Below are 25,031 nucleotides of genomic sequence, written 5' to 3'. Positions count from 1 at the left end.
TGTCTCGGTAAATGTTAATAATGAATATAAATGTACATAAATCATATATTTAGCATATAAATAATTGAAACCATCATAATATACTAAAAAATGTAACATACGATAATTTACATGCTGACACATACACATATAACTTAATAATGTAAATAAAGAATAACATTTTTTCATACATATATACGTTAAATTTCAAAAAGTAACATTTTTCATTAAAATCATCTTTTTATATTGATTGTATTGTAAATTTTACATTATTGTATATTATGATTGCAAGTAATTCTGACTTCAGTTATTCATTTTTTATTTTATTATATTGTGTAAGTTAATTGTAAGTTAGTCGGGAACTCAGCAGTACATATAATTTATTTAAATAAAATCATCTAATTGTTTTTAGTATGATATTTGTTTTACCACCTGGTTGTATCGATAGTTGGGGTTTGTGCCGATTGTATTATATTCAAGTTAATGAAAATTTTCTGTATTTGTCGAAAAAAAGAACATTATAATTGTATGATGCATAAAAAAATCTAGAAAATGATCCGTGCCTCGCACGGGTTATTATGCTAGTTATATTGAATATTTCAACAAATCTTTTACTTTCATTTCCTTTCTTCATAAATTTAGGAACATAAGAAAAAAAAGTATGTACTAAATTTTTTCTTTTCTTTTATACAAGACTTAATATTTTTTTTTCTTTTCTTCATCTAAAAAACCCGGGAACAAAGTGTTAGTCTCCTCCGTCTCAATTTTTGTATGAATCTTAATTGTTTCTTAATATCACCAATTCTTAATTTTTAAGACTATACTATTGAAATAGCCTAATCTTGACCAAAAAAATAAAATAAATGAAATAGCCTAATTATTCTCAATTTGATATAATGCTTGTGACGAAGATACGCATTTAACACTAATTTTGACAGTTAGAGATTATGAAGATCATGATTTATGTTTCTGTATATTGTAATTGATCTTTATTTAATCTTCTCATTTCCAAATATTCCCATATGATTAAAGTATCTTCGCTATAAAAACGTGTGGGAAAAGAATAAATTGCAGATTCGTATTACATTATTAAATTTATTCTTTAACGATTCAGTTCTGGCAAATTTGATTCACTTTCCAAAAATATTTAAATAATCAGTATGTGAAAATCACAATATTAAATATAATACTAAAAATGAGGAGAAATTGTAGTATTCCAAATTTCCAATTTAGGACCGGTTTAACTTGTCTTAAATTTTTGAAATAAGTTTCTGAAATTTTATTATTCGAAAAAAATATACTACCTTCGTCCCAAAATACAAGTCCATTTGATTTTTTATGCCTATTTTAAGGTGTAAAAAATTCATGGTTCTGTGTACTTTTTTTAAAAATTTCTTTTTTTAAATTAAAATTTAATATGTATACTTTTATTGAGGAAAATAAAATTTTAAAAATAATTTGCAGAGCTATAATTTTTATTAACCTTAAAATATGCCTAAAAAGTCAAAAGGAAGTATCTGACATGAAGCTCAGGCCTTAACACTCCCCGTCTCAATTTATCTGTTCGACTTTTTATGGTCAACTTTGACAGTAAATTAAACATCAATCTTTCAATGATACAGTTTTGATAATTTTTTCCGATTATAAATTATAAGATTTTTTTTGTCAAAATTAGGTCAATTTGTATGACATATAAATTGAGAGAGAGAGGGAGTAATATTTTACAAAACTCATTTGACAATCATCATTTGATCTGAGAATCATCTGAGAACCTCACATGGAAGCTCTGGAGATTAGAGATTCACATGCATACAAGAACACAGACACTGACAATGAAGAATCTCCTGTAGAAGAAGTTCGTCTCACCGTCTCGAATTTCGATGATCCGACACTCCCTGTCTGGACATTTCGAATGTGGTTCCTGGGACTCACTTCATGTGGTCTGTTATCGTTTTTGAACACATTTTTCAGTTATCGAACTCAACCTCTAGTGATTACTATGATATGTGTACAAGTTGCTACACTTCCTATAGGCAAGTTTATGGCTAGAGTGTTGCCTACTACGAGGTTTACGATTCCGGGGTTTGGTTCCAGGGAGTTCTCGTTGAATCCTGGTCCGTTTAATACCAAGGAACATGTGTTGATTTCGATATTTGCTAATGCTGGTTCTGCGTTTGGTAATGGTGCTGCTTATGCTGTTGGGATTGTTAGTATTGTTCGGGCTTTTTATCATAGGAAAATCTCGTTTTTGGCTAGTTGGATTCTTGTTATCACTACTCAGGTACTTCAAACCTGAAGGTCATATATCAGTTTCATCATCAAACTTAACGGAGTATCATTTGAAATAGATTTTTAAGATGAAGTGCGAAAAGTGAACTCAACTTTCATTTCCTGTGATTGTTATTGCGATAATGCAGGTACTAGGATACGGTTGGGCAGGGCTTCTGAGGAAGTATGTGGTGGATCCAGCGTACATGTGGTGGCCGAGTAGTCTGGTTCAAGTATCTCTTTTCAGGTATGATCATCGCGATTCTGTTTGCTTTTCACATCGACAAACAAGCTACTTTTTAGTGTAATGTACTGGTTTGAATCCTGTTTATAGATCATAAGTCATGACTTGCACTTGATGTTAAAAAGCTAGAAGCTGAAACATACTAAATTTTTATTACAACGCGCAGAGCCCTCCATGAGAAAGAAAACAAACGAATGTCACGAGGAAAATTCTTCTTTATTGCACTAGTTTGTAGCTTCTCCTGGTATGTCTTCCCAGGCTACCTTTTCCCCACATTGAACAACATGTCCTTGCTCTGTTGGGCCCTTCCAAATTCCGTGACTGCTCAACAAATTGGATCAGGCATGAAAGGACTCGGATTAGCCTCCTTCACATTAGATTGGTCTGTTGTAGCCTCTTATCTTGGCAATCCTCTGATCACTCCATTTTTTGCCATTGTCAATATATTGGTGGGATACGTGATCATTCTCTATATTTTTGCTCCTGTGTCGTATTGGGGACTGAATTTGTACAAGGCTACAACCTTCCCTTTCTTCTCCTCAGATTTGCTTACCGCTGAGGGGCAGTTATATAATGTTAGTTCAATTGTTAATGATAAGTTTCAGCTAGATATACCAGTATATGATAAGCAGGGACCTATATATCTCAGTACCTTCTTCGCTGTTACCTATGGATGTGGTTTTGCTGCTGTTATCGCTACTCTATCTCATGTGGCCGTGTTTAATGGAAGGTAATTCAACTGATTCCCAAGTCAAATTTCTTATGCTGATTCAATTTTAAAATTGTCTCCTATAACGTGTTATACTATTTCTGCCTCGTGAAGTATACTGAACGTACGTTATGAATCTGTCTTAACAGAGAGATACTCAGCCAATACAAAGCTGCACAGAAAGGAAAGGAAGATATTCACACAAAACTAATGAAGAAGTACAAGGACATACCAAACTGGTGGTTTCACGTGATGCTGGCTGGGGCTCTTGTTCTATCCCTCGTCCTCTGCATTTTTATGAACGATCAGGTCCAGTTGCCATGGTGGGGACTCCTCTTTGCTGCTGGTCTTGCTTTGATATTTACTCTTCCCATTAGTGTCATAACAGCCACCACAAACCAGGTGAGTAATCGGTAGTGCCTCGTTCCAATAGAGTCCTAAAGTAAATTTTGCATTTTCTTAACTGCATATAACGATGTTTCTGGCCTATGTCAATAACCAGAAATCCATTCTGAAACAACGGTTTAACTTCTAAATGTTTCTATTCATACTCTACATTCGAGTATTTTGCACTTTTCTATTGTTGGTAATAATATTTTGGCTGCAGACACCAGGACTAAACATCATCACAGAGTATGTAATGGGAGTCATTTATCCAGGAAGACCTATTGCAAATGTTTGCTTTAAAACTTTCGGGTACATGAGTATGAATCAGGCAGTTTCCTTTCTAAACGACTTCAAATTAGGCCATTACATGAAGGTTCCACCAAGATCGATGTTCATAGTTCAGGTATCACACTTCTCCACTACACATCCAGTCCAGTTCCTAAACTCTTGAACTTTATGTTTGATCACACTCATTTTCATCAATTAACAGTTTATCGGAACTGTACTAGCTGGAACAATAAACATTAGTGTTGCTTGGTGGCTCTTAAGCACTATCCACAACATTTGCCAGAAAGAACTACTCCCACCTAACAGTCCATGGACATGTCCTAGTGACAAAGTCTTCTTTGATGCATCGGTGATCTGGGGACTAGTAGGTCCTATACGAATCTTTGGTCCTCTTGGAATTTACAGTAAGCTCAACTGGTTCTTCCTGCTAGGCGGTTTAGGTCCAATTATCGTGTGGCTGCTACACAAAGCCTTTCCAAATCAAAAGTGGATTAAACTGATAAACCTTCCAGTACTATTTGGAGCAACTGCTATGATGCCTCCTGCAACAAGCTTGAACTACAACAGCTGGATTTTTGTGGGAATAGTCTTCAATTACTTCGTTTTCAGATACCGAAAGGACTGGTGGAAGAGGTACAATTATGTTCTGTCTGCAGCATTGGATGCAGGATTAGCATTCATGGGAGTGCTTTTGTACTTCAGTTTGAGCATGGAAAACATAGGCATTTCGTGGTGGGGATCGACTGATGAGCAATGCAAGCTTGCTGAATGTCCAACTGCCAAAGGTATAGCAGTTGATGGATGTCCATTATATTCTTGAATTTGGTTGTTAAGTTCTTGCAAGTTAAGGTGAAACTTGGTTAGTTTGGTTGTAGACTCTCAAGGTGAAACTAATTTGTTTGGCTAGTTGTTTCGTTACATATTATGTTCCTGTAGTTGTTTGGTAAAAGTTGTCTACAGATTTCTGATTTTATGATAATGTAAGTTTGTTGATTTTTGGTATTTGTTGCGTGTGTAATTAATTATCAAACAAGTTTGTTTGTTCGCAGAACTTAACAATAAGTAGGTCACGTATATTTTTTTTGATTAAAAATATGAGTAATTATCCAAAATATTATATTTTTAAACTCATTTACAAAAAAATTAACATTTTTAAAGTTATTTTTAATAATATTATGTTTTTAAGTTTCATTTTGAAAAATACTTGTGCAACTTAATTTCAATTTTGAATAGATTGATTTTAAGGTTGCATTTGTTGTGTTTTAAATTTGCAACCTTAAAATCAACTTTGAGAAAAATAAAACAAAAGTTGCTTAAGAGATTGCACACGTTGCAAATAGTATGTTTGAAAATGAAATTTAAAAAATTGTAATTTGAAAATAAGTTTAAAAATGACAGTATTTTTAAATGTTTTTTAAAAATTACGGTATTTTGGAAAAATCTCAAAATATATGTACATTTTTTATTTATAATAATGAAATATGCTAGAATAAATATTATATTTAATTTTTTTAAAATAGTTAGTCAAACCAAATCCGACACTAAATCTGTTTTGATCATAAAAATTCCAAATAAAATAATGGCTTCGATCAGATTCATTCAGGTCGGAATGAATTTGGTACATGTATTCATCCCCATCCAAGATTTCAAGTTTAAATTCATATTATCAGTATCCGAATAGGATAATAACAATTATAATCCTGAAAAAACGGATAAATTTCGGTGATTCCAACTCCATACCAATTTCTCTAACCAACAACTTACCAGGTCTATTTACAACAAAACACGTAACATTTAACACAAACTCACTTTACAATCACATTTCATCAAAGCATCTGCATCTCCATGGCGGCTATGGAGATTCAAGATTCTCCTGCAAACAAAAACACAGACACTGGCGAAGAAGTGTCACCAGTCGAACAAGTGCGTCTCACCGTCTCGAATTTCGATGATCCGGCACTGCCTGTCTGGACATTTCGAATGTGGTTCCTGGGACTCACTTCCTGCTGTTTGTTATCGTTTCTGAACACGTTTTTCAGTTATCGAACCGAGCCGCTACTGATTACTATGATATCTGTGCAAGTTGCTACGCTTCCTACAGGGAAGTTTATGGCTGCGGTGTTGCCAACTGCGAGGTTTAGGGTTCCGGGGTTCGGTTCCAGGGAGTTTTCGTTGAATCCTGGTCCGTTTAACACGAAGGAGCATGTGTTGATTTCGATATTTGCTAATGCGGGTTCTGCGTTTGGTAATGGCGCAGCTTATGCTGTTGGGATTGTTAATATTGTTCGCGCGTTTTATCATAGGAAAATCTCGTTTTGGGCTAGTTGGATTCTTGTTATCACTACTCAGGTATACTAGAAACCTGGCTTCAATCTATTTTTTTTAATTGTTGATGTTTGCATTGTTTAAAGAGTATAAGTCTTCCTCTGCCATCTTAAAGTTTTGTTGGGGCTTTCCTCTACCACCTTAAGGTTTTAGTGCGACTAAGCCTTCCTCTACCACACCTTAAGGTTTTAGTGAGGTTTTAGTGCGACGGAGTGAGCCTTCCTCTACCACACCTTAAGGTTTTAGTGAGGTTTTAGTGCGACTGAGCATTCCTCTACCACACCTTAAGGTTTTAGTGAGGTTTTAGTGCAACTGAGCCTTCCTTTACCACACCTTAAGGTTTTAGTGCTGGTTACTTAACATGATATCACAGCTCAGTTTAGGGAGAGACTCGGGTTCGAGTCCTCCCATGTGTTTGTAATAATTGTGCCTCTAATTTACATGAATTTCGACCTCTTGTTATTAAGACATCCGCCAGGTTAAGGTAAACGGGGCTCAGATAAAATTTAAACCCTGCCTGCAATTTTTTGTTTGTGTGACTAGTGTTGGAGTTGTTGAATAGCTACTTCAATCCTTGAATAGCTAAAACACAGATAGCTAGTAGGTTGGAGTTGCTCTAAGGTGCCCGAGGCCTGAGGGTGCACTAGAAAGTTCGGTATTTTCAAGTATGAAATCTCTTACACAGGGGGAAAAGAAATTCAAAGGATGTGTGATTGATAGAAACTAGGTATTAGAAAGTTCTGTAACTAGTTTATCCCTGTATTAAGCATAAAATCGATTTTTACAACGAAAGTGCAGAAACTAAACTCGACTTTCATTTCCTCTGATTGTCATTGCAATAATGCAGGTACTGGGGTACGGTTGGGCAGGGCTTCTGAGGAAGTACGTGGTGGATCCAGCGCATATGTGGTGGCCAAGTAGTCTGGTTCAGGTATCTCTGTTTAGGTAAGATCATCGCAATCCTGTTTGCTTTTCACATCGAAAGGTTTAATCTGTTTATATATCATGCAACTGATGTTAAGAAGCAAAAATGAAAGCTAGTAGTCTATTCAAGCTAGACACTGAAACAAACTAAATTTCTATTACAATGTGCAGAGCCCTCCATGAGAAAGATACTCAACGAATGTCACGAGGCAAATTCTTTGTCATTGCCCTAATCTGCAGCTTCTCCTGGTATGTCTTCCCAGGCTACCTCTTCCCCACACTGAGCAATCTTTCCTTGCTCTGTTGGGCCCTTCCAAAATCCGTGACAGCACAACAACTTGGATCAGGCATGCGAGGACTAGGAATTGCCTCCTTTACGGTAGACTGGTCTGTTGTAGCCTCATATCTAGGCAGTCCTCTGATTACTCCATTTTTTGCCATTGTCAATGTAATGGTGGGATACACGCTTATACTCTATGTTTTAACTCCGGTGACATATTGGGGATTGAATTTGTACAAGGCCAAAACTTTCCCCATCTTCTCCTCACATTTATATACCTCTCAAGGCCATGTATATAATGTTACTGCGATTGTTAATAATAACTTTCAGCTAGACATACCAGCGTATCATGAGCAGGGACCTATTTATCTCAGTACCTTCTTCGCTGTTACCTACGGATGTGGTTTTGCTGCTGTTATCGCTACTCTAACTCATGTGGCCGCGTTCAATGGAAGGTAATTCAAGGATTCCTATGTCAAACTATGTGACTGATGTAATATTAGAACTGCGTTTTATTACTTGAACTGTGAGATGGATCTGTCTTAACAGAGAGATACTCAGCCAATACAAAGCTGCACATAAAGGAAAGGAAGATATACACACAAAACTAATGAAGAAGTACAAGGACATACCAAACTGGTGGTTTCACGTAATGCTGGCTGGGGCTCTTGTTCTATCCCTCGTCCTCTGCATTTTTATGAACGATCAGGTCCAATTGCCATGGTGGGGACTCCTCTTTGCTGCGGGGATGGCCTTAATATTCACTCTTCCCATCAGTGTCATAACAGCAACCACAAATCAGGTGAGTAATCGGTAGTGCTTCGTTCCAATTGAGTCCTCGAGTAAAGTTTGCATCTTCTCAACTGAATTTCAAACAACCATGTCTTTGGTCTATATCAAGAACCAGCAATGCATTCTAAAACAACTTGTTTAACTTCTACATGTTTGCATTCGTCTAAAGATTCGAGTATTTTGCAGTTTCCCTAACAATATTTTGGTTGTAGACACCAGGACTGAACATCATCACAGAGTATGTAATGGGTATCATTTACCCAGGAAGGCCAATTGCGAATGTTTGCTTCAAAACTTTTGGTTACATGAGCATGACACAGGCAGTTTCCTTTCTAAATGATTTCAAATTAGGCCACTACATGAAAGTTCCACCAAGATCGATGTTCATAGTTCAGGTACAACACCTTTTCAATGTACATCAAACTCAGTTTGAGCCCTCATTATCATGCCTAATGAAATTTATGTTTGATGACACCCATATTTATCATTAACAGTTTGTCGGAACAATACTAGCTGGATCAATCAACCTTGGTGTCGCTTGGTGGCTCTTAAATACTATCGAGAACATATGCCAGGATCAACTCCTCCCACCCAACAGCCCGTGGACGTGCCCTAATGACAGAGTGTTCTTTGATGCGTCGGTTATCTGGGGCCTAGTAGGCCCCATACGGATCTTCGGTCAGCTTGGGAATTACTCTAAGCTTAACTGGTGCTTCCTAATAGGTGCTTTAGGTCCAATACTCGTATGGCTACTACACAAATGCTTTCCAGATCAAAAGTGGATTAAACTGATAAACCTTCCTGTAGTATTTGGCTCGACAGCTATGATGCCTCCTGCAACAAGCTTGAATTACAACAGCTGGATTTTCTTTGGCATAGTGTTCAATTTCTTTGTTTTCAGATACAGGAAAGACTGGTGGAAGAGGTACAATTATGTTCTTTCTGCAGCATTTGATGCAGGATTAGCATTCATGGGGGTGCTTTTGTATTTCACTTTAAGCATGGAAAACATAAGCATATCGTGGTGGGGATCGAATGGCGAGCACTGTGATCTAGCTACATGTCCAACTGCAAAGGGTGTTGCAGTTGATGGCTGTCCATTATATTCTTGAATTTGATTTATCATTTTATGCAAGTTTAGGTGAAAATTAGATAGTTGGATCATATATTCTCTAGTGTGTGAACTTTTCATATGATTAAGGGTGCAGCAATTTTAGATTTTCCGGGAAATATTATTGCAACTGCCAGATCACTACCTACAGCCTACAGGGCTTTGTATTGAAAACTTTAAACTCAGCTACACAAGGTTTGTAAACTGAGAAATGTACAGTTCAAGCTGATTCTAAAGTAAATTCAGGATAAAGTTATAACAATCTGCTCGAATTGGCTTAAGCTTAAACCACTGAAAGCCATGATAGATGAAAAAATATTAATGTATTAACAGTTTAGGACACCAATAATATATCTGGACTTTTGCAATTAAGAGCAATGTGATACTTACTGAATGAAGAGAATGCAAACCTTTGAGTCCAAACAGCGGAAACAGCAGTGTAGCAACTTTTCTTCAATTGACAAAATTGGTTTGGATTTTGCTTGTCACGCATGACAGTCATTAGCTTGTTGTAAAACAAGAGAAGGTATTAAAAACTAAAAGGTTTAATTATCCAGAAATGAAGTAGATTCAAGAAAATATCATTACAACTCATTCATAATCTAGATCTTGGCCACCATCTGTTGTGCAGAACTTCTCTTCACAGCTCCCCTGGAGCACAACTCACTTAAAATCTCCAAGGCTTCCTTCGTCAGGCCTTCGTAAGCCAAACCTTCAATGAGAATAGTGTAAGTAACTTCAGTAGGTTTACATCCCTTTGCTACCATACTGATTAAGAAGTCAATGGCACGATCAGTTCTACGAGCTTTACAAAGCCCCAGCATTAGAGTATTGTAGGTAATAGCATTAGGCCTAACACCGAGTCCTTCCAAGTCATAAAAGAAACTAACAGCCTCCTCAATCTTACCTTCTCTGCTAAGCCCTCCAACAAGTGATGAATATGTAATTATATCAGGTTGGAGACCCTTTCCTCGCATTTCATCCAACAGCTCTATAGCAGACTCTGTTTTTCCTATTTTTGCAAGGCCATCAATCACTGTATTGTAAGTGATCAAAACAGGAGAGCAACCTTTGCTACTTAGCTGGTTAAGTATTTCCACCGCTATACCAACTTTTCCATCTTTGCATAAAGCAGTGAGCAGAGTATTATATGTCACAATATCAGGGTAACACCCTCTAGACATCATAATCTCCAGATATTCGATTGCCCTGTCCATTTTCTTTTCTTTACAAAATCCATGAAGCAATGGATTGTAGCTCAATGAATTCGGAGTACATCCATGCTTAGGCATCTGCTCCAAAATATCAATTGCTCGACCCAATAGTCCTTTCCTACATAAAAAATTAATTAATATGTTAAAGGTAACAACACTAGGAGAACACCCTTTGCGAACCATCTCCGTCAAAAGCTTTTCAGCATCCATCCACCTACCAGTGCTACACATGCTACGTAGAATTATATTATGAGTGATCACATTTGGCCGGCACCCATACAATGATGACATATTATCTAAAAATTTGATTGCTTCATCCAACCTCCCTTCCTTGCAAATACCATTGATAAGGACATTATAAGTAACAACATCCGGTTTACAACCTTTACTACTCATTTCATCCAACAGCTTCATTGCTTGATCTACCCCACTTTCCTTACAAGTGGCTTCAATCAAAATCGTGTACGTAAAGACATCAGGATAACACTCCTTCCGTAACTGCCTATCAAGAACTTCCATTGCTTGACTAAGTTTTCCACGATCACATAAACTACGCAAGATAGTATTATAAGTAACAACATCAGGCGCAACACTCATCCTATCCAAAACCTCTAACGCATTATCAATCTCTCCCACCTTACAATACCCACTAATCAACACATTATAAGTAATAACATCCGGAACAGCACCAGACTCCTCAAGAATTTCCAAAACTCTAGTAGCCATCTTCGTTTTCCTAAGTCGACAAAACCCCCTAATCAAACTCGTACAAGGAATAATATCCGGAATATCACCCCGATAAACCATACTCTCCAAAAACCTAAAACTCTCCTCCAACTCCCCACTCTTAACCAATCTACGAAGACAATTATTACTCTCATACTCCTCAAAATTCCGCGAACAACTATACTTACTCAAACTCGAACTCCCCCCATTCCTAACATCAAAACCATTCATTTCCCCATTCAAACCAACACTCCCAGACCTCGAAATGGCAGATACCATTTTTCGCCTTTTCTCCGTAAAACCCTTCTTTCCCCTCAACCCATCACCATTCCCACCACAAACAACAAAAGAACATGAATTTTTCCCATCAAACACTTTAGCTACACTATTACTAAATCCAACTCTAACCCTATCTTTAAACCTTAAAGATTGAATCTTTCTACTATCATTACACACAGAATGTAATAAACATAACCCTTCATGGGTTTGCTGTATAGGCACCAATAAATCCATAAACTCAACTTTTAAGTCCTATATAAGTATTGTACTTATATATATTATTAAATACGAAACATTAAAAGTTTAGTTTACGAGAAAAAAAGAGTAAACGAGGACATACAAGTGAGCTTACTGTTTGGTGAATTTATGAGCACAAAGCTTCCTCTGTTGCTTAAATTTTTGCAGCTTATCCGAAAATTTATACAGAGATTTTTGGTGCTCAGAGATGGTGATAAAAAATGTGGGTTTATTTTATTTGTATGTTTTTATAAAGAAAAAAAGGCTTAGTTTTATTTTGGGCTTTCTTAATGGGCCTGCTTTGAGGGTTATACTTTAAACTGAAGTGTTTGTCTCGTTTAGGTAAGTCTTAGGCCCAAAACATTAAGTCTCCACTTGTACTACTAATTTAGTAATTTATAGAATAAAATAATTTTATTATTAGAAAAATTCCCCTAAGTATGTAAAGGTACATGAGTACGTAGGGGAATTTAATGATAAAATTAGTAAATTTTTAGTCAAGTTATATAATTACATAAGAACCCCCGTGCATTAATATTAGAAAAGCTTTCGGACTCACTGCGAGTACGTCCTAAAGAGCATCTCTGCTAAAATGCAAAATATTTGGCTATAATGATTTTGTAAACTTGTAGCCAAGGGGTTTGATATGGGCTGAAAAGTATTATCTAAAATAATTGTCTATAATTTTTACTAAGAAGATATAAGGGTGGAGAGCAATGATTTTTACCTATTCTATATGGATGAAAATTTAATTTTCAACACTTGCCATATTATAATTTACGCTCATATTGATATTTAAGGAGGTAAAGGTAAATTTTGACAGAAAAAATACATGTATTTAATTCTTAAACATAGTCCGGCTATGTTTAACATTTTCCTATTTTTAAATAGATAGTTTCATTTGAATATCAAGATTCCTCAAAATCTACTAAATCATTGAATTCTGATTAATCGTCTTAATTTAAGCCAGTATGTAATATACAAGTCAAATTGCTCCCTTTACTCAATTAATCAGTGATTTTGCCTTTGAGAGAGCTTCTAACAAAGTTTTCACAAAAATTTCTCAAATCACGGTGAAAAATGTTAGAAATTCCAAATTTTTATCCCAAATATTTCCCCAAATCTGATGTATCACATGAATTGTTGATAATCTTCCTAATAATAAAATGGGAACCCGCATGCATTAATATGCGCCCACAAATTAAAAATAAGTCATAAATTTTTTGGATAAGATATTTGGGGAACCTAGCACTACTCAAAAGGTAAGAGAAACTAAAATTATTAAAAATGCAGCTTGTCACAATATAAAGAAGGAATATATTACAGAGCTCTTAATATTTCTAAGTACATACTCACCTAAATGAGATGAGTACAATTTTCTTTTAATATAAATATACCAGGGATATATTAGTAATTATCCGATTTGATTATAAATTTGTTAATTTTATCACTAAAATACACTACCTACTCGTATAACTCGCTGAATACTTACTTACATGCATATTTCTTATAGATTAATATCAATTCTAAGCAAAAATATATAAACTCAATAAAGAAAGAAGCCTATCTAGAGCCTGATACCATTACATAAAATATTAAATTCTATATCCTCTTGAACTATATAAGCTGGTAAGCGCTACTCTTCAATATGCCTAGTTAAAAAAGAACAGTAAAAATTGAACCACCACACCAGGCATTTCAAGAGTGGCCCTGACTTCTGAGTGCCTGCACCATTTGTAGGAGTCTCGCAGCTGCCCAAAGCTGAAAACATAACAAAAAACAATCTGCACTTTAGTTTTCGTATAACAGGGTTTGCTATTGAACGAGGTATTACAGTGCAGTTTATTGCTGGTTTGTTATTAAACGAGTTATTACAGTACCGTTTGTTACTCGCCTAACTCGTACACTTGTGTTTTCGATAAAAACTACACTAATTTAGGGGGGGAATATAAAAAATATAAATTTAAACTTCGAATTTGAGTAATCACATCATACCGAAATTGCACGTCCCACTCAAACCTCCTCCTTTGTTCAATGCATTCAACGACAAAGGAATATCGTAAACTTTCTGTTCGTTCGGATAAAAAAGGCCATAATTTCTTTCGGAAACAGGACCGGTCTTTTGATTTTCGTTAAACAGTGCGAATAAAAAGACATTGAGTTTATCGTTAGGCCTTAAAGGGGTGCCACCCCCAGTGAGTACTCTGCGCACAAGATTTCCGTTATAAGAAGCTGCATTTTCGACTCCAGCACCAAGTTCTTTGTCCCCGCCTGCAGAGGGCCAGCCAGTCTCGGAAACGACAACTTTAATGTCATTAAAATGCAAGGCATCAAGAGCGGCAAATACTGCATCAAGCTGGGCTTCGAAAAGGCTCTTGTAAACCCTCCCATTGCCCGAGTCTTTGACACCGCTGTTGGGGTTAAGCAACGCGTAGTCTAGGGAGATGGTGTCAGTGTTGGCTTCATAAGCGAAGAACGGGTAAGAATTGACCATAAAATAAGAACCAGTCTGTCGAATTAAATTGAGCATTGGTATAATAACAGGTTCAATCAACTCGGCCTTAAATGATCCTGATGACGGAGGGTAAGAATTTTCGAGGGCACTGAGAGCAACAGGAGAGGACACTTTAATATCGAAATTTAGTCCCTGCAGGGAAACAAACATGTTATGCATGGCTGGTACTAAATAAGGAGTGTTTTTTGGATCCACAAACACTTCATTCCCCACAGCTATAGCCTCAATTTTAGTATTCGGATAGAACGGGGCTATATTGGACTTGATCCAGGCATCAGTCGACGATTTGTCAGACGCAGCAGAAGCGAGAACCTCATTAGGCATTGCAACTGTGACACTGATGCCTGAACCGGCCAATGCAGATAGAACAGAAGCATCGGTGTCGAAAATTTTAACGCGATTAATGCCATTAGATTTAAGAAGCTCTACGACTTTCAAGGGGTCCGGAAGATTATCTGCGATTCGGCCATAGTTCACTCCGATGGAACCAAAATCACAGGACGCAGTTCGAAACAAAATTGAAAAAAACAGGAAAATAAAAAACCTTGACATTTTATAAAAAAATGCTCAAGGTTTGGACACAACAATGCGAGTGAGATAGGGCACATGTATTAGTTTGTGTTATAAATTTATATATGCCTGATTAAATTTAAATATAGCAATATATTGGATAAGTGTGATATATTTGAAGAAACTTCAATCAAGTAAATGTGCAAATCAAATTTATCTAATTAATTGGAAAGTTGATGAAAGTGGAATTAGATAAGTATGTAAGTTAAGTTAAAGCAACCAATTCATAAGTTGATTGGTAAATAATGAGCTAGCAGAATCATAAATTGAATAATGAAAAGATATTGTAGAAAATTTTTAAATACCCAAATTGAATAATTTTAAATTTCATGTAGTACATTAATTAAGAGAATTCATAATAGTCCACACAAATACACAATTGTTATCTCCCCACATTATTTGAAAAAAAATTAGGATCTACATGCCAAATTTGTTGTTGGTGGAGTGTATCAAAAGAAACTACTCCAAAACAGTATTAAATTTAATTAGAGTAGTTTAGGTATGAAATTATAACATTTTACTTAAACAGTTTCATATAATATATACTGTCAATAAGGAAAATTTGAATTTCAATATAATACATAAATATCTAAAATAAATCTCTAAGCTGCTACAGTTTAAAACAACTGTATAACATTTTGCAAAAAAAAAAATTCATAATTTCTTATATACATGTGGATATATCTAGCAAAGCTCTGAGATTCCTAAATTCCCAAAAACAATATCATTATATTTTCATATTAAATGTTATTGATAAAATTTAAGGGGAAAAGTTTTGTGCATGCACAAGGTGCATATGTACGAAATATTAAAAATTTCGGTATCATACCTATTTTTTGATATATGCTGATTTTACCGAATTATCTCAACTTTACTTAAAAGTTTTATTAAAAATTTTAATTAATTAACTTAATTATTCATAAAAATCTTATATTATATGAACATCTCCAAAAAAAGTATTTTTCATCCGCTATCTTATAGAAGTGAAACAATTTTATGCAAATTGCAGAACAATGGGTACTATCTTCACTCTTATTTTATTGTTTGAGAGGTATTTCTAATTGGATAAATGTTATTTCTTTGAAGAAACTCAAATTAAGTAATTATGTAAGTTGAATTTGTTTAATTAACTGGTAATTGCTAAAAATTAGAGTAAGATTAGTATGTAAATTAAGTTAACACAACTAATTGATAAGTTGATTGGAAATGTGGTTGGTAAATAATGAGCTTGCAGAATCATAAATTAAATAATGGGAAATATTATAGAAATTATGATAGGTTCAGATTGAATTTCAAAATGAATCTCGAATTTTTTGTGACAAAAAAATATATGACATTTTGCAAAAAAATAATAAATACCTTTTTTTCCTTATCTGTTGAAATCACTAAGCTTCATGGAGTTCAGTTACTTTTTTCGAATTTGTTAAATAGTATAAGATGATAGTAAACTTTTTTAGGACACTTTGGTATCGAGCTTCTTACTTTTACTAAAAATAATCAAATTATAAATGTGCGAGTTAGAATTAACTTGTTATTTCAAAAAATTGACATTCTTTCTGTGAAAGACATGAACAATGCAAAATGCAATTGTTTGTAAGATTTTGAAACCGAAACCTGAGAATCGCAGAGTAGTTTAGTTGTGATTATTGGTTCATGAATCCATGAGCCAACAAATAGAATATGAACAACATTTCAACGTACAATTTAGGATACTCTTTAAGCAAGCAAATCACTAAAATCAATTAGAATTGTTCGAAACATAATAATAATAAATATCAAACAGATTGTTAACGAGGCCCGGAAACATTGAAACTCAAACTTGGTAGTTTAGTTGAGATTATTGGTTCATGAATCCATGATAACAAATAGAATATGAACAACAAATCAACATACAGTTAAGAACATCTCCAAGGCTAATATCTAAAATTGTTTGAAACTGAATAATAATAAATATCAAACAGATGGTTAACGAGGTCTGAAAACATTGAAACTCAACAAATTATATAGGCAAAAAAGGTTTACTTCTCCTTAGAATCCCCCTTCCACATTAACACCACATTAACAAACTAGACCAAGCAGAATCCAATCAAACATGATCATTCTTCACATCCATGGATTCGATAAGAAACGCCATGGCTTTTATGATATATATCAAATCCAACAAAACAAGACCGTCGACGAATGGCTGTGCAGTAAAAGGTGGTTTGTGATTGATAATCCCAAATCACCCCGGGCCTTCTTCTTGCTGGGCCCGGATTCAAGCTCCTTTTGGACGGAAACGGCGGCGGCGTGCGGTGTAGCTGTAGGGTGGGAACCTACAAAACAGAACCGGAGGGGGTGGCGTCCCCGCGGCACCTCCGGCGTAAGAATGAGAAAGGGTTTTAAGGAGAAGAGAGGCAAAGCGGAATTATGCCGGTGTATTTAAGGTGCGTACGTGTGTATATGTGTGTATGCGTAAGTACGTGTGGGAGAGAGAGTATGTGAGATTGTAACCTGTAACCTTCCTTCTGTCCTACCTTTTATAGGCCTCCTACTATGGTTTAGGGGTTTGCACCTTTTAATCTGGACCATAGGTGTGCCTTTTGGACTGTAGGGTATCTGGACGCCTGGGATGCGTCAGAGTACTACCGGATCCGGACCGTAGGAACGTTCCGGATCCCGGGCACCCGGACGGTGGTGATGTCGCCACGTGTCCTGGGCCCTTCAAGGTTAAAGCTGAGTACTCCCTGGGCTCTTGTAATTGGGCCTATATTATTATAGGCTATCATTTGCCCCCCACTCCCTTATGCGGGTTTACCCGGATGGGGGAGTAGAGTAATTTATCATTGTGTCGCGACGCCTTAGGAAAAGTTTTCAGGGGTTTGATTGATTTGTTGCCCCTAACCCCGGGGTCAAATGGGAATGAGACTCCGGGGTTGACTCGTGTAGTCCTTTGATTGCAGTTCAAGGTGGGATCCCTTGAAGTACTTAGAAAAAAATTGGGGGTTTGTTTGATTTGATGCCCCTTAACCCCGGGGTCAAATGGGGATGAGACTCCGGGGTTGACTTGGTTAGTCGATTTTGATTTTGGATTTTGGTCACGGTTTGGTGGATAAGTACACTCCTGACATTTGATTTGACCGGACTCTGAAAAGCTGATGTTGCAAATCCGGGGTGTCAGACGACTGTTAGGATTCCAGCCGGGGTCAAAGATACATACGTTTATGCGTATGTTTTGAGTGTGATATTCTTTAACTTCCCCCTTTTTTCTCCTAAAAAGACCTGCCCACGTAATGATTACGTGACAAGTTGTGTAATAACTGCTATGCAGTTATTTTCTGGGACCAATCTGAGGGCACCACGTGGTGGGGATTAATTTTTATCCCAAAAACCATTCACCTGTATTTCTTTTCTTTATAAATACCTCCTTCTCTCCTTCTTTTTTTCTTTTACGCAGAAGCTTCCACAGAGAGAGAGAGCCCAGAGAAATCTTGTAGAGATTTTCTGAAGCCGCATTTCTTTCTCCTGCTACTTTGTAAGTATCTTGATCTTTCGCTTTCTTGTTTCATTTCTTTTTCTTTCGTTCTCGCAATGCATGTAGCCATTTTGTGCGATTTTTGCTACGCCCCTTCATATTCCTTGTTCGATTTTCACCACTGTGTTGTTGCTTTGACCTTGAATCTGTGTAGTTGTGTAGATTTTGCATAGCTTTTTCAATAATTTTGTGTTTGATTTGTGTAAATATCATGAATTTTGGTAGTTTTGTATGCGAAAAAGTGGGTTTTTAGTAGTGTAAAAAGTTGAAGGGCCCGGGGTGTGTTCTTGATATGTGTTTTTGGTTGCATGTATATGTATATGCTGTAGATCTTGTTTCTGGGCTAAGATACATACACGATTTGTTTCTAAACTCTTCTGTTTTTTGTTTGTTTTTGTTTTTGTTGGGTTCGGGTTTGGCATTGACTTCGGGGTGCGTTTATATAGATACACATAGTTTATGTCAGGTACCCATTTTAAACGTACTGCTACCCTTAGGAGTCGGTATCCCGAGCGGCCTAGAGGTTTAGGCGAACTAAACGCATTTTACCCTTCATCTTCTTCTTCCAGTAGTAGCTCCGTAGAGATGCCTCCCCGGGTTGACCAACCCCAACAAATTTTAGCCCAGACATTAGTCTTAGGTCCCGGGGATACCCTTTCTAATCCGGATGAGTCTTGGGATGATGTGGACGAATACTTTGTCCACTGTCGAGTGAATCCTAAGCCTTTGGGCTTTTATTACAGAGATTTATCTGAGGCGTACGGGGGCCCGGATGGGTTGGGAGGTAGGGACCCTTACGATGAAGACGATATGAATAGGAAGTTTTTTACCGCCCCGGGGACCAGGTATGAGTGTGGGGCGGTTCATAAAGAGGTTCAGGAGAAATATACGGACGCCGAGGTAGATGGTGCCCTTAGACTCGCCTTTAACCTTGACGATACATTCCAATGGAGATGGCCCGAGGAGCATGAGAGGGTGTATCACAGACCGAATGGGGGTTGGGTTGGGATTCCCTTGGAGCACCTCCGGGGCATGCGCCTCGGATTACATCAATTTACCAGATCTCTCTACCGGGACGTGTATGGGATTCCTTTCACCCAACTGGCCCCGAATTCAGTAAAATGGATAAGTTGGTTTCTAGCTTGCTGCCATGCCAAAAATTACCTCCCCACCTTCAAACTTTTCCATCATATTTTCAAAATTAAGAGATCCACTGCCCGCCGATGTATGAGTTCATGTTTAGGATCGAGGAATGTGGATATCCTTCAGATAAAGGTACTTATCTTTGTCCGGGGTGGGGATTTGGAGTTCACGCCCCTCCATAAACTCGAAATTAAAACAGATAGATTTCCGGTCCAGCGGCTCGGGCAAGCAGCACTCGCGATGGTTTATGCCTTTTATGAGGTACTCGGGACGCAATGGACCCGAGACTCCTTTATTAACAATGAAAATATGCATGCTGCCGGTTGTAAGTCTCTTGCCTTAGCTTTATTTCGTTGCTCTAACCTTTATTGATTGCTTATATCCGGGATTGATATTTTGTTGTTCTTCTTTTCAGGTATTCCGAAGTTAATTCCCTATCCCCCGAACATGTCTGCCCAACTTAAGGATCTGTCGGCCAAGCTGCGAAGGATTGGAGGGATGACGAGCTTAGATTCCGGTAAGAAGAAGGTTGGTGATGGTGAAGATGCAGCCCGGAAGGCGGCACCGTCTCGTCCGGGGAGGACAACGATCGTGATCAACGAGCCACGGGCCGAAGATGTGCAGCAAGGGGACGCTACTAGGGTTCCGGCGCCCCGAAAGACGAAGAGTGCTCCTGCAAGTTCCGGGGAGAAGGGAGGAGAGGGGTCTGAGGGCCATGTTGCCAAGAAGTCTGTTGTTGAACTGGCCCCGAATACCCCGGAAACTTTGAAGGCACTGCTGGCTAGCTTCACCCCGGAGACTCGCCGGAGGGAGCTCTTTGAGAACTACGCTAGCACAGCGGAGAGGAAGAAATACAGGAAGGAGCCTCTTGACGACTTCCTGGTCGGGCTTCAGGAGGACATTACTGCTGTAAGCCTTTTCCTTGTGCCATTTCGATATTCGATTTTGTACTTGCCTCGTTTTGTCTTCTTGTATTCGTATCATCTAAATATGTGGTGTATAATTATTCCAGGCTAACTCCCGAGCTGCTGGACTGGTTTGCATAACCCGGAGCCTACAGGCGAAGGCTGATGCTGCCGAGGTCTACAAGACTGAATCTGAGAGGCTGTCCCGGGAGATACAAGAGTTGAAGGAGGCAAGTGCAAAGGAGGCCGCTGCTCATAAGAAGCTCCTTGATGAAATCCGGGAGAGGTAGGACCGGGACGAGGCTTCTGTCCGGTTGATGAGGGCGGAGAACAAGAAGCTGAAGGATGATCTTGCCGCCCGGCCCACTCCCGAAGAGGTTCTGGCCGGGTTCCGGGGGACTCCCGCGTACTTCGAAGAGCTGAACGACAAAACGCTGGAGAAGATCCAGATCTGCTGGAATGTTGCTTCGAAGTATCTCGGCAAGGAGCCTCAGGGTACTATCGACGTCTTCCTAGAGAGGTATATAGAAGAGGAGACCCGATTGGAGCAGGAGAAGGAAGCTATCCGGACCATGGAGTCTGGTGGTGGAATGTCTAGTAACATCCCTCCTTCTCTCGGATCGCCACTCGCCCAGCAGCCTCCAATTCCCGAAGGTGATCCTGAGCAGCCTCCCTCTCCTCCTGCCGAGCCTGCAGCAGAAGCTTGAAGACTTTGCCATTTCTTGGCATGTAATTTTTATTTCTTTGTTTTTAGTATTGTCTGAACTTCAGTCTTTTGGCTAATTTGTCTGTAATTTAAATGACTTGGATTTGGCCCCCCGGGGTGTGTTTCCCCGGGGTTGTTTAATATGATTGTGCTTTTCTTTCCTTTTCTAGTGACTTGTATATGCGAATTTCTAACTTAGGAAATTAGGACATTTTCTAAGTACGACACATGGGTTGTGTCTTTGCAGACCCCTGGTTGGGGTAAATTATTTTTAACTTATGAGTACTCATGTGTTGAGTTTTTATAGAACCCCGAGCCGGGGTAAATTTCCAATTGATAGAAATTTTCAAAGTACACATGGGCTGTGTTTTTGCAGACCCCGGGGTGGGGTAAAAATATTTAAATTGTAGAAATTTTATAAGTACTCATGGGTTGAGTTTTTATAGGACCCCGGGCATGGGTAAATTTTCATTTGATGGAAATTTTCAAAGTACACATGGGCTGTATTTTTGCAGACCCCGGGGTGGGGTAAAAATATTTAACTTGTAGAAATTTTATAAGTACTCATGGGTTGAGTTTTTATAGGACCCCGGGCAGGGGTAAATTTCCATTTGATGGAAATTTTCAAAGTACACATGGGTTGTGTTTTTGCAGACCCCGGGGTGGGGTAAAAATATTTAACTTGTAGAAATTTTATAAGTACTAATGGGTTGAGTTTTTAGAGGACCCTGGGTAGGGGTAAATTTCCATTTGATTGAAATTTTCCAAGTACACATGGGCTGTATTTTTGCAGACCCCGGGGTGGGGTAAAAATATTTAACTTGTACAAATTTTATAAGTACTCATGGGTTGAGTTTTTATAGGACCCCAGGCGGGGGTAAATTTCCATTTGATAGAAATTTTCAAAGTACACATGGACCGTGTTTTTGCAGACCCTGGGGTGGGGTAAAAATATTTAACTTGTAGAAATTTTATAAGTACTCATGGGTTGAGTTTTTATAGGACCCCGGGCGGGGGTAAATTTCCATTTGATAGAAATTTTCAAAGTACACATGGGCTGTGTTTTTGCAGACCCCGGGGTGGGGTAAAAATATTTAACTTGTAGAAATTTTATAAGTACTCATGGGTTGAGTTTTTATAGGACCCCGGGCAGGGGTAAATTTCCATTTGATGGAAATTTTCAAAGTACACATGGGTTATGTTTTTGCAGACCCCGGGGTGGGGTAAAAATATTTAACTTGTAGAAATTTTATAAGTACTCATGGGTTGAGTTTTTATAGGACCCCGGGCAGAGGTAAATTTTCATTTGATGGAAATTTTCAAAGTACACATGGACTGTGTTTTTGCAGACCCCGGGGTGGTGTAAATATATTTAACTTGTAGAAATTTTATAAGTACTCATGGGTTGAGTTTTTATAGGACCCCGGACAGGGGTAAATTTCCATTTGATGGAAATTTTCAAAGTACACATGGGCTGTGTTTTTGCAGACCCCGAGGTGGGGTAAATATATTTAACTTGTAGAAATTTTATAAGTACTCATGGGTTGAGTTTTTATAGGACCCCGGGCGGGGGTAAATTTCCATTTGATAGTAATTTTCAAAGTACACATGGGCTGTGTTTTTGCAGACCCCAGGGTGGTAGATAAATAAGCAACATGATGAAATTGATTCAAATTATGGAACGCTTAAAGTAGAGTTTTTCATTCATATCGAAAGAAAAAATTACGTTCTGGGGGAATGTGAATAGTGTTTACATCGAAATATCATAGTATAAATGTAGAGGTGTTCCCAGAATGTGCACCTTTCTCTTACTGGTAGAATTTCCTTAGCCGGGTTCCGTGCCAGGTGTTGGGGACCTCGGTCCCGCTGAGGTAGCTCAGCTTGTAAGTTCCCGGACGGAGCTCCTCCTTGACTATGTAGGGGCCTTCCCAGTTCGGCTGCAGTTTCCCTTAGTTAGTTGGGTCTGAGGCTTCGGTGTCCCAGAGCACTAGATCTCCCACCACATATTCTCTTATTTTGGCCTTCTTCGCAAAAGTAAAGCTTTGTTTTTTCTTTGTAGCTTTCCATTTTTTCTACAGCCCGGTCTCTTACTTCATCCAAGAGTTCGAGGTTGGTTCTGAGGCCTTCTATGTTGAAGACCTCGTCAAAGTTGACCACTCTATGAGAGGGAGATCCGGTTTTCACCGGTAACCGAGCCTCGGTACCATAGGCAAGCTTGAATGGAGTCTCACCGGTTCCCGTCTGGGAGGTAGTTCTGTATGACCATAAAACTTCGGGAGTTCATCCGGCCAGTTCTTTTTAGAGTCTTCCAGTCTCTTTTCCAGACCTCGGAGTATTGTTCTGTTTGTGACCTCGACTTGCCCGTTTCCTTGTGGATGGGCCACATATGCTTTTATGTGGCTTATCCCGAGCTCTTTCAGATAGGATTCAAAATTCGAACCCACGAACTGCGGCCCATTGTCCGAGATTAAAACCATTGGGATCCCGAACCTCATCAGAATCGCATCCACAAATTTGATGCAGTCTTGCTGATTGATGGTTCTCATAGCCTTGGCTTCTGCCCACTTAGTCATATAATCTATTGCTACCAGCACATAACGAAGATCCCCTTTTGATCGAGGGAAAGGACCCATGATGTCAATTCCCCAGACAACGAATGGGATCGGGGAGAGAACGGACCCGGGGAGGCTTGAACCTTGCTTCCGGGTTGGCCTCTATTCCCCGCTCACTGACCAGAAAACTGAGAAACTTCCGGGAGGGGACCCCAAACGCGCACTTTTCTGGGTTCAGCTTCATGTTGTATTTCCTCAAATTGTTAAAACATTCCTTGAGGTCCTTGACGTGGTCCGGGATTGTGGCCGACTTAGAGATCATATCGTCGACGTAAGATTCCATGTTCTTGCATAGCTGAGTTTTGAAGATGGTATTCATCATTTTCTAGTATGTTGCCCCGGCGTTGATTAACCCAAACGGCATCATAACAAAAGTATAGACAGCCCGGTGTGTAATGAATGCCATCTTCGCAATGTCTGCCGGATTCATCTTGACCTGGTTGTATCCCGAGAAAGCATCCATGAAGCTTAGCATTACATGGCCCGAGGTTGCATCTATCAGCTGGTCAATGTTGGGCAGGGGGTAGGAGTCTTTAAGAAATGCCGAGTTGAGGCTTGTATAATCCACGCACATTCGCCATTTTCCATTGGGTTTCTTGACCAGCACAACGTTTGCTAGCCAATCCGGATACTCAATTTCACAGATTATGTCGGCCTTTAACAACTTTTCAACTTCCTGGTCGATTGCCTGCTGTCTCTCAGGGGCAAAGTTCCTTCGTTATTGCTTGATTGGTTTTTGCTTTGGATCTACGTTCAGGCTGTGCATGGCCACAGATTCATCAATCCCCGACACGTATTCCTTCAGTAGATCGATAAGCTCCTTCTGGAAGGTGGTTTTCAGGCCTTTGTCGATTTTTATTTTTCGGGTGGGGTTCCCGGGTTCCAGTTCTACCTCAATTGTCTGTTGGGCAGGCTCTACCTTTGCCTTCTCCTCGCTCTCTACAAATTTCTGAATCCGGACATCGGCGTTGGTTACGCTGTACCCGGAGTCCTCAATCATATTCACATCCAAGCGGGCCCTTTTGCTAAAGTGTTCTCGATGCTTCTTTCTGCTTTGTCCCTTGGGTAGGGACATTATCCTCTTCCTGTTCTCCGGTTCCGTCTCTGCCATGACCAGGGCTTGACCATAACATCTCCCTGCCATTTCTCTATCATCTTCAATTCTCCCACGCCTCCCGGGGTGGGGAATTTGAGTTTTAAGTGAATAGTTGAGGGGATTGCTCTGAGCTTGGTGATAGTGGGCCTTCCAAGGATCATGTTGTATGAGGAGGTTGCGCTTATCACATTGAACTTCATCATATGA

At 38.5% G+C, this 25,031-nt stretch overlaps 3 protein-coding genes and 1 pseudogene across 3 annotated transcripts; 2 read left to right on the top strand and 2 right to left on the bottom strand.

Moving 5' to 3' along the window:
* Positions 1 to 1,756: 1,756 nt before the first annotated feature.
* On the top strand, positions 1,757 to 4,788 carry LOC141710505 (oligopeptide transporter 2-like). Its single transcript, XM_074513071.1, has 6 exons — positions 1,757 to 2,260; positions 2,397 to 2,494; positions 2,658 to 3,221; positions 3,350 to 3,602; positions 3,808 to 3,990; positions 4,078 to 4,788. The coding sequence occupies exons 1-6, from the start codon at positions 1,757 to 1,759 to the stop codon at positions 4,693 to 4,695; spliced, it is 2,220 nt and encodes a 739-aa protein (XP_074369172.1). The 3' UTR covers positions 4,696 to 4,788.
* A 795-nt stretch (positions 4,789 to 5,583) lies between these two features.
* On the top strand, positions 5,584 to 9,720 carry LOC141711383 (oligopeptide transporter 4-like). The gene is made up of 6 exons (XM_074513805.1): positions 5,584 to 6,224; positions 7,048 to 7,145; positions 7,296 to 7,859; positions 7,954 to 8,206; positions 8,409 to 8,591; positions 8,691 to 9,720. The coding sequence occupies exons 1-6, from the start codon at positions 5,721 to 5,723 to the stop codon at positions 9,306 to 9,308; spliced, it is 2,220 nt and encodes a 739-aa protein (XP_074369906.1). The 5' UTR covers positions 5,584 to 5,720; the 3' UTR covers positions 9,309 to 9,720.
* A 93-nt stretch (positions 9,721 to 9,813) lies between these two features.
* LOC141711384 (uncharacterized) lies at positions 9,814 to 11,963 on the bottom strand. Its single transcript, XM_074513806.1, has one exon. It carries the CDS (start codon positions 11,758 to 11,760, stop codon positions 9,910 to 9,912), a length of 1,851 nt encoding a protein of 616 aa, XP_074369907.1. The 5' UTR covers positions 11,761 to 11,963; the 3' UTR covers positions 9,814 to 9,909.
* Positions 11,964 to 13,747: 1,784 nt separating this feature from the next.
* On the bottom strand, positions 13,748 to 16,982 carry LOC141711249 (putative glucan endo-1,3-beta-glucosidase GVI; annotated as a pseudogene).
* Between the last annotated feature and the right edge of the window lie 8,049 nt (positions 16,983 to 25,031).

This window comes from Apium graveolens, chromosome 3, assembly GCF_009905375.1.
Source record: "Apium graveolens cultivar Ventura chromosome 3, ASM990537v1, whole genome shotgun sequence".
In the NCBI taxonomy this organism is placed as follows: Eukaryota; Viridiplantae; Streptophyta; class Magnoliopsida; order Apiales; family Apiaceae; genus Apium; species Apium graveolens.
Note: the sequence above shows the minus strand (reverse complement) of the source record. Positions and strands in the feature narration are given on the sequence as shown.